At 39.5% G+C, this 10,490-nt stretch overlaps 2 protein-coding genes and 2 pseudogenes across 2 annotated transcripts; 3 read left to right on the top strand and 1 right to left on the bottom strand.

Moving 5' to 3' along the window:
- On the top strand, positions 1 to 7,262 carry LOC108995194 (annotated as a pseudogene).
- On the top strand, positions 651 to 1,418 carry LOC118348285 (putative pentatricopeptide repeat-containing protein At3g25970). Its single transcript, XM_035689646.1, has one exon. It carries the CDS (start codon positions 651 to 653, stop codon positions 1,416 to 1,418), a length of 768 nt encoding a protein of 255 aa, XP_035545539.1.
- On the top strand, positions 2,142 to 2,789 carry LOC118348284 (putative pentatricopeptide repeat-containing protein At3g25970). Its single transcript, XM_035689645.1, has one exon. The coding sequence runs from the start codon at positions 2,142 to 2,144 to the stop codon at positions 2,787 to 2,789; it is 648 nt and encodes a 215-aa protein (XP_035545538.1).
- A 1,120-nt stretch (positions 7,263 to 8,382) lies between the features above and the next one.
- LOC108995156 lies at positions 8,383 to 9,882 on the bottom strand (annotated as a pseudogene).
- Positions 9,883 to 10,490: the final 608 nt, after the last annotated feature.

Genomic DNA, 10,490 nt, shown 5'->3' with positions numbered 1-10,490 from the left:
TCTCTTGTCTCGAACTGAACTGCCCTTCGAAGTGTGACACCAACCCAACCAGAAACGCCGTGCTTCGCCGTCCTCCGTCTGCCGTTGGACTTAAGGCCGCCGTTAAGTACTTCAATCTGCCGTATTTCTCTCTCTGTCGAGTGTCTCTCTCTCTCTCATACTTATCTGCAATCCTGTTTCCGTCGCCACTCACGTCGCCCGCCCTCAGTTCCCGTCGGTCTGTGCTGCACTGCTCTCCCTGGTTCTGGCCACCACACGACGCCTCAGAGCCCCCTTGCGTCGAGCACCTCTCCCCGCCTTCCAAGAAGACAGGCCCCACGCCGTCTGTCTCGGTCTCTGCCCCTGACTTCTCCTCTGTCCCAGCGCCGCAGTGTGCCACTAGGCTGTCGCCGGGCTCCTCTGCTGCCGTTATTTACTACTCTCCGTCTGCCTCTTTCCCCTCTCTCTCTACCCTCTGTTTGTCCCCTCTCCGGAACCGCGACCGTGACCAATGGAGGCCGCCACAAGCATCACGGCAGCAAATGGGAAGCACCACCCAGCTCCTTCTCACGGCAAGCCCATATTAATCAGTGAATGAGTTCTTTGATATATTGCTTGGGAAAGTTTCTCGTGTAAATTGTAGATTTCTGCCTCTTTATCTATGCTAATGAATGAGGCCATTCCACTCTCTCATCGAGAGCTCTGCGTGTTCTTTGTTCAAGGTTTTAGAAATCCATTGTCGGGCAATCAAATTAGGTGCCATCGCTGACATCTACACCGCGAACAATATTCTAAGTTTGTATGCGAAATCCAGGGAATTATGTTTTGCCCGCACGCTGTTCGTGGAAATGCCCCGCAGAGACACTGTTTCTTGGAATACAATGATCGCTGGGTATGTACATTGTGGGAACGTCGAGACTGCGTTCGAGATTCTAAGAACCATGAAGATATGTGGCTTTGATTTTGATGGGTATACATTTGGAAGCATACTCAAGGGGGTTGCTTCTGCTTATCGGCTTGATATTGGGGAGCAAGTGCATTCGATGATGGTCAAGATGGGCTATGCTGCAAATGTTTATTCGGGTAGTGCACTTTTGGACATGTATGCGAAGTGCGGGAGAGTTGAGGATGCATATGTGGTGTTTCAGTGCATACCAGAGCGTAACTCAGTTTCGTGGAATGCACTGATAGCTGGTTATGTGCTGGTTGGTGATCCTGGGACTGCATTTTGGCTGTTAGATTGCATGGAGCGGGAGCATGTGGAACTTGATGATGGTACATTTGCTCCGCTTTTGACATTGCTCAATAATACTGAGTTTTACATGTTAGCAATGCAGATTCATGGTAAAATCATAAAACACGGGCGGGCATTTGACAATACTGTATGCAATGCCTTAATCACTTCATATTCAGAGTGTGGGTCCATAGAAGATGCCTAAAGAGTATTTGATGGTGCTATTGGCAACCGGGATTTGGTGACATGGAATTCCATGCTCGCTTCTTACCTTGTACACAATAAAGAAGAACTTGCATTTAAACTCTTCATGGATATGCAATGGCTTGGGTTTGATCCAGACATCTATACTTACACTAGTGTCATTAGTGCTTGTTTTGATGGAGCACATAAAAACCATGGGAAATCCTTGCAGGGATTGGTAATAAAAAGGGGACTGGAACAATCAGTACCGATATCTAATGCATTAATAGCCATGTATCTCAAATCAAATAACAGATCCATGGAAGAAGCATTGCTCATTTTCGAAGCCATGGAGTCCAAGGACCGTGTTTCTTGGAATTCTATTTTGACTGGACTTTCGCAAATTGGCTTGAGTGAAGATGCCTTGAAATTCTTTGGACACATGAGATCTGTGGTAGAAGACATTGATCACTATACCTTTTCAGCTGTTCTTAGATCTTGCTCAGATATAGCAACCCTCCAATTGGGTCAACAGGTTCATGTCTTGGCACTTAAGTCAGGATTCGAGTCCAATGAATTTGTTGCAAGCTCATTGATCTTCATGTATTCCAAGTGTGGGATCATTGAAGATGCTAGGAAATCCTTTGAAGGCACCCCCAAAGACAGCTCAATCACTTGGAATTCGATCATTTTTGGGTATGCACAACATGGGCAGGGAAATATTGCACTTGACCTCTTCGACCTAATGAAAGAGAGTAGGGTGAAACCTGATCATATAACATTTGTTGCGATCCTAAGTGCATGTAGCCATATTGGCTTGCTAGAGGAAGGATGCAGGTTTCTGAAATCTATGGAATCAGAATATGGGATTCCACCGAGAATGGAGCATTATGCCTGTGGGGTTGATCTATATGGGCGTGCTGGGTGTCTCAGTGAGGCAAAAGCTTTGATTGAGGCAATGCCTTTTGAACCTGATGCAATGGTATGGAAGACTTTACTTGGGGCCTGTAGGATTTGTGGTGACATTGAATTAGCTACTCAGGTAGCAAGCCTTTTGCTAGAGATAGAGCCTGAAGAGCACTGCACTTATGTTCTTCTCTCGAACATGTATGGGCGTCTTAGGCTGTGGGATGCAAAGGCTAGCGTGACCAGGCTTATGAGAGAAAATGGGGTGAAAAAAGTCCCTGGTTGGAGTTGGATGGAAGTTCACAATGAGGTGCATGCTTTTAATGCAGAAGATCATTCCCACTCCCATTGTGAAGAGATATACCTTGCATTGGGTGGACTAATGGAGGAAATCAAGAGCTTGGGCTTTGTTACTAGTTCAAAGGTTTTGATGCATGATGTTGATCACGTGGATGAGTGTATTGATTCAACACTTTGTTTGGGTTAGCTGCTGTGACTAATGGTAGACAAGTTGTAGTTCGGAATATACTAATTCGTGTTTTATTTGAAAAAAGATCGTTCGTAGTCCAAATTTTGGAGCTTAGAGTTCAACAGTGGGAACTGTTTTTGATGGCATTTTCTGAAATAAAGTTCCTCTTTTTTACTTGAAGGAACAAAAAAAAAAAAAAGTTGCTCTTATGCATAGCCTGTGGATCAGCGGATGGGGTGCCTCTCCATTAGTGTTCTGATTTAGTTGCTGCTTGTTTTCATTGTAGGGCTCTGATTTAGTTGCTGAGCTGCAGAGCTAAACCAAATAGCACACCAAGGAAGAAGCGGTCGGAGATGGAGATGTCGCAGTTCGAGATCGACCTTGGCAATCTCTTTGCCTTCAATCCTCACCACCAATTTCCCTCCCAACCTTCATCCAGGTTAGGTTTTAAGGAAAGAAGCTTCTCTATGCACATGAAGATATTGAAATCTATTACCTCGTGTTTAATGCCTCAAATAACGTGCACATGGATGTTTAACCTCTATGTGGTGATAACCCATTTTGTCTTACATTTGTTCGAGTTCTGCAAAGTTTTATTTTTCAGATCCTCATTCTGCGTGGAATGTTGCTTCTTTGGTCTGAGTCGGGAATTTTATATATCTGTTTTTAATTAATATTTTAAACCCTATTACACTTATCAAAAAATTAATATTTCCAATCATCATAGAGAGGAGTTAGTGAAGGAATGTCTAGAGAAGGGCATTGAGTTAGTTCAAGCCATTGCAAATACTCTGTTCAACGTACCTTCAATACTCTGTTCAACGTACCTTCAACTGTGGACGTAGATGGTCCCCAGGTCAAGTTACCCCCACCAACAACAAGACTGCCTAGAGAGAAGCTTGTGAGTTCTTCCTTTTATCTATATATGTAGGGCTGCAAACGGTCCGGTCTGGTCTGGTGATGGATCGAATATTTTCGGTCCATCATTTTTCCAGACCGGACAGGACCGAACACCCAAAAGGACCGGACCGACAGGTCTGGTCTAGTCGGTCCGGCCTATTTTTTTTTTTTTTTTTAAATAATTAATAAAAAAATTTATTTAAAATACTAAATTAAATTAAGTGACTTATTAATGTGGATTATGTAACAAACTCAATAAAAAAATATTTTATATGGTCAATGATAATAAATTAGATGAAAATTATATTATTAATTTATATAATTACTATATAATTAACAAATTTATATTATATATTTATTAATTCATAGAATATTAACAAGTGTTAATAGCATATTTAAAATTTTATATTGTTAATAGTGATAGGTTAGATGAAGATATATATAAAATATTGTTAATTTATAGAATATTAACAAGTATTAATAATATATTTAAAAATTTATATTGTTAATTGTACAATTATTATATATAAAATATATATATTTTTTTATTTTTCATTCGGTCCGGTCCGAAAAAACCCTAGACCGTGGACCGGACCGAATGTTTTCGGTCCTCTAAAATGTGGACCGGTCTAAGTCTTGGTCCGGTCTGGTCCGGACCGAAACGGTTGGTCCGATTGGACCGTTTATCACTCCTATATATATGTATCTCTATTTTGTCTTCCAGATATATGTATTTCATATATCCGGATTGCATCTTTACCATGTAATCGATACCGTTTCTGTGCGTTCTTTGGTTGGGCTGAACGTGAGAAAACATAGATCATAACTTCCTTTCATAAGTAATCCGTAGTTCGTATATAAGTAAGATGGCTTATAATTGGTATTGATAGAACTGTCTACCTTGTTGGATTTCTGTTGCCAAAATGCACTATTACAGTAGCTTCTGCAACTTTCTAGTTGGGGAACAAGGTTTTTGATGGCAACTATTTTGAGAGAGAGGTGAATGTGTTGATGGCACTTGGTTTAGTTGCTTAGGAAGCTTCAAGACCACTGAAGGAAACTACTTCTGCAACTTAAAATATGAGGAGATGCATGTTCCTAGTAGAGGAATCTGTATTTGTTCATCATCTCATTTTTTAGAACTAAATTGTACAATGTGCCATGCAGTTCCTAATTGTGTATATATAGCATATACACTTGATTGATTATCTCAAATACATTGTATTTTCAGCTTCCAAAGCCTAAACCTCCTACAAAATGGGAACTGTTTGCCAAAGCGAGAGGTTAGCATCTTTATAATCTCATTCAACCTATATGGGTTATCAGTTATGTGATCTATCTTGGGTAAGTTTTGATGTCCTTGGTTATGAATTTTTGAGATACCTTGCAGGTATAAAGAAGTGCAAAAAAGACAAGATATCATATGATGAGCCAACTGGTACTTAGAAACGTCGTTATGGATATGATCGGGCAAATGATGAGGAAAATATACCAATCATTGAGGCCAAGATAACTGATGGTAAATAATTTAACAAGACCTTACTGTGTTAATGAATCATTTGTTGCAATTAATAGCCATCTATTGGTACTTCTTTTTATTTTTTCCCCCGAAATGGTGAAAATAATTACAATATAAAAAAATTAAAATTAGTGTACTGAAGTTTGATATCTAATTGTGATATCATAACTATAAAGCAATAATCTTTTATCCACTAATTTACAAGCATCAAAATATCATATCACATTCTTGCGTTATGACATGGTAATCACCTTTTTGTAGAGCCAGGGGAGGATCCTTTTGCTAAAAGGCAAGCAGATAAAAGGAAACGTGTTGAAAAGCAAGATAAAAATCGGCTGCAGAACTTGAAACAAGCGGCAAAAGTTGGCGCTTTACCAAGGTTTTCCATTTTATAACCTCTCTACAGATCTGAAAGTATATATATTTTCTTAGTTAGTACAAGTAATTTCCTTTGATTTACCCCTTGTCACTCCTCTTTTCCATTGCTGGACTCCCCTAGACACAAATGGTGCTTTCACCTTTGCAATTTAAGAGTGAATCAATGATCTTGCAATCTCCAATGTTGTTGGTGCTTATAGTCTAGTTGTCAGCCTTTTCAAGAAAATTTCTTGGATGAGTAGCTGAATTCTGGTTGCTTCCATGTCACTGTATTGGTTACACTCACAACCCACATAAGACAATGCAACAATTATTCTTCAGTATTATGATGGAATGCCCTAGATCACCTCCACTGAACACCATAAATCCTTTTCCCAACTATTCAAGAACAACTTACTTGACCTTGTGGAGTATCAATTTGAAAACCCTGTTTCTTGTCCATTCTGATGGCCTAACTATCCCAATTGATCCTTCGTCTTGACTTAGTCAGGGCTATCCCAAGTTCTCGTGAATCTAGTCATTGTCAGCCCAGTCTTACTTTTCTTGCCCATAATATATATCTCGTTGGCTTTTGGCTTTTGTCATCTTGACAATGCTGTAGGAGTAGTTCTTGGCTTAGTTACTTGGTCAAATAGGCTTTTCTGTTGTGTTTTCTTATTATATTTCCGTTTCTTGTATTGCAACACTGGAACTTGAGGAAACTTTTTCTGCAGCCATGTCCAACTAGCTGCCACAGCGTTGCCTATAACAGGAACCCAGACTGCACCCAAGAAAGTCACTAAAGATGAACTAGTGAATGTAGCAGGAATAGCAGCAAGTGCAACAGCCAGTGGTGGGAAGTTTGACAAGAAGTTGCCCGGAGAAAAGCCTGCACAACATAAAGGGAAATATCGCAAGGTTTGTTAATTTTACCTTCAAATGCTTCTCCACCAAAAGTTGTACTCGGTAATGGAGTGGTTCAACATCTTCAATATGTCCTTTCAGTTCCTACCTGTTGTGGAAGGAAAAGGGATAGGCTCACAAGAGAAGGAGCAAACTGAGAAAGTCCTGAACAAGCTAATCTCTAAGAATTCCCACGAGATACTCAATGTAGATAAGGTAATCTTTAGCCATTCGGGTTTAATATTCCCTTGGTAGTTTAAATCTTCAACTTTGTTAGTCAAATGAAGGTTTGCTTATCACATGGACATGTAATGCTTGGGATCTAGGCTGACACCATGTACAACGTGAAAAAAGAGAAGCGAAAGAACCAGAAAGGGAAGTCTTCACCAACCTCAAGCAAGTTGAAACCAAATTTAAAACCTCATAAGAAGTCCTTAAAGAAGGGATCTTCATCCTCAAAGAAGGGATCTTCCAAGAAAACAAAGGCAAAATGAAAGTAATTGAGTGAAACTCTGGAAAGCTTGTAGAGTAGCTTTGAGCCAGGTACTACAAGTTTGTTTATTGGGAACGAGATTGTTTACTTTTTAGATACTTTTTACTGCAGGTTTTGTTCACCGAAATTCTGTCATTGGGTACTTTGGAGGAATTTTGTAGTGCTGCATCTTATCTGTACATGAGGGTTGTGTTTCTATACCCTCGAGGAATGTCACAGAGGCTTTTATACATTTTCAAATTATACTATTCGGAGAAATGGTGTGGAAGATCACACTTATAGTGGTGTTGGAATGGAATTTGTTGTAACTTTTGATTGAGTGAGACAGGTCTCACCCTTTCCTATGGCCATGTCCCCCCAACATCTTTTTGAGGGGATATTTCCCAATCTCTCTTGTAACGGATTCTGATGTTGCTTATTTCCATATTGAACCACATATCAGGAATCGATCGTTGGAGAAACAAGCTAGTTTGACATGGTTACTTAAATAGTTCTAAGCAGTATGCTGCCAGAGCTCTAAATTATACAATGCCCGTACGTGTTCCTGGATGGCAAAATTGTATATTTAGGATTTATGCAAACTGAACAGAGCTGAGCTCTGATTCGTTTTCGATTCTCAGTTTTTCCATTTTTCTAGTGCTATTTTTGTAAATTTGGCCGAGCTGCAAGCTGATGAGGTACCGGAAGAAACTCAACTTGTTCAACAAGTTGGTCAGGTACAATAGTTTTACCGCTTCTTACTAGAAATAGTTTGTCTCGTTTGATAGTGAGATGAGATGAGATGAGATGAAATTATTTTAAATGAATTGAATAAAATATTGTTAAAAAATTATTTTTTAATATTATTATTGTTTTGATATTTAAAAAAGTTGAATTGTTTATTATATTTTGTATAAGAATTTGAAAAAATTGTACTGATGAGATGAGGTGAGATGATATAATTTCTGTATCCAAATGAGCCCTAATATACTTGAAAGAACTGTACGTAGGATCAGTCTTTTTATATTATTGCTAATGTGAAAGAAAACGACCTTAAGATGGTGATCATTTTAGCATCCCATCATCTCATGTAGCAAGAAAAAGAAGCTACCCAAAAGCTCAATTTATATAATTATATTATACAAAGCAGACCTTGGCATGTGGATTTAAGCATCCCATGATTACATATATAACAAGAAAGAAAAACAGCTAGCAATCGGAAACATACACACTAATACCCACATTAATAGCTTTCTGTCCTCCATGAGCGAACGTACTGAGAAAGACAATCGCCAGTGGTATCCTTTGCCCGTTGGCAAATGATCTTCATCACTAAGCCCATAATAAACTAAAAAAGAAAAAAAAAAACTCCATGTATATATATATATATGTGTGTGTGTGTGTGTGTGTGTGTGTGTGTTATATATGTCATCTTGTAGGAAGATTAACGTTTTTGCTTCTTACATGGCCCTCACGACTTGGAACCTTGGTTCCTTTGGGAGGAACTTCTGCTCAGTATAAACAGACATATAGTCACCAAACACAAACTTGGGGTAAGCTTGATCCATCTCTTTCTTAAGATTCTCCACCAGCTGAGGTGCAGGGGATATGTGGCTTTAAGGGAGGGATTGTAAAATGAAGCAATTGATCTTCTGTTTCCATCTGGTGTGGCCAAAACTCGATGCCAGACATTCTTATATCGACCATTGCTTAAGACCTCAATCTGATCTCCAGTGTTGATGACAATGGCATTTGGCAATGGCTGAACATCGATCCATTCTCCGTCTTTGAGGATTTGAAGACCTCCCACCTTGTCATCTTGGAAAAGTAGGATGACGCCTCCAGCATCGGTGTGAGCTCGGAGACCATTCACCAGCTCTGGATTTGGACATGGGGGGTAGTGGCTTACCTTGGTGCCAAAGAAGGCACTGCCTTCTTCACCATCAAATACTTTCTTGATGGATCCCTTGGGTAACCCCAAATTCTCATCCATCACTTCCATGACCTTCACGCCCAATTTCTTCAGTTCTGCTCGGTATTCAGCCATGGTTTCCCTGTCATCAGTGTCACAGGCCAAATGATATCAGCATACTAATGCTCAAGTTATTCGAGGACGAGCCATTTCTAACAACTAAAATGAATTCCTACGGATCGAAGTTTCCATGTATGGTGGTGGCTAGAGCTGAATATGGCCATATTGTATCAGTATTAACACACCAAATGTTATTCTAGAATTTTGTGTTCTTCATTTTGAGCCTTTTCAATCTGTCAGCAAACCAAGTTTTTGTGAACTTGGAGTACTGCACTGATCAGAATCTTCAGTCCTACTTGTTCAAGTTTTTGTGAACTTGGAGTGAACTGATCAGAATCTTCAGTCCTACTTGTTTTCTTTACTCAGTTAGTCCAGCCTAGCTATTGATCATTAAGAAATACATGCAGTACTCCTTACTTGAATCCTGGTGTTTCAGATGTCCGGTCGTTATCGTCTAGGAGAGTGAAGACATCTTCCCAGTCCTCATTCTCCAACTTGTTGCCGCTCTTCTTTTCAATTATCTCATTCAACAGCTTCACTGGTGTTGAGTTCTTGAATTTTTCTTCTCTTTCCTGCTTATAGCACTCGGAACATACCTTCTTCACCCTTTCAAGGAGCTCCTTTGGAATTCCATGGTTCACCAGCTGTAACAATAATGATGATGATGGAACCTTAAAAATTCTTGTGAAACATAAAAAATATGCATCAAACAAAATAAATCTACAAGCAGAGGCTACATCCAGGCATGGAAGAGACACATGATGTGGGGCGTGTGGTAGATTCATTGCAGATCAGGAAGTAGTGGTAGAGAAAAGCATGCACGTACCTGGAAGAATCCTCACTCCTCACATCCGTTGGCGATCTCAGCCATTGTCTTGGCCCTCTCCTCGCCGTTGAGCTTTGAAAAATCAATCACTGGGATCGTCATTGAAGCAAAACAAGACTAGGCAAAGGTAGAGATCAGGGAATTAAGAGATCTAAGTTGCTTGTTCTAGTAAGTACTGTATGTGCCTAGCTAGCTCTGTTAGTTTGCACAGTTTTGTGGTTTGGAAGAGAGGGTACTCCTTGAGCCTATTTATAACAAAGCTTCCCGCCATGCATGCATATTGGATGTCAACCACTTAATTTTTAAGCATTTTTTGGTTTTTTTTTTTAGAAGTTTATTTAATTTGTTAGGGGAAAGGTGGTGTGGGACGGTGACACGTTAGGTTTTAAATAAGATACAAGAAGGTCAATGTCTTTTGAAGTACTACCTGGTAACCCACAACACAAGCATATATACTCATGATCAGCTTTAATTTAATTCATAACATGATGCAGGTCGTTAATTACATAAGCCCATTTGATTAACTGACACGTGGAAAATATATATCATGGTTCTCTTACATTTCATCCTCTATCTAATGGGGTTGTACGCATGAATATCATGACTTCTGCTCTGTTTTCTGATCAAATATATCTTGAATTAATATAGAATTAATGTAGATCAGAAAGTTTCTCTAATCAACTAATTATTAAGAAGGGTGAAGCCATGGA

This window comes from Juglans regia, chromosome 4 (assembly GCF_001411555.2).
Source record: "Juglans regia cultivar Chandler chromosome 4, Walnut 2.0, whole genome shotgun sequence".
NCBI lineage: Eukaryota > Viridiplantae > Streptophyta > Magnoliopsida > Fagales > Juglandaceae > Juglans > Juglans regia.
Note: the sequence above shows the minus strand (reverse complement) of the source record. Positions and strands in the feature narration are given on the sequence as shown.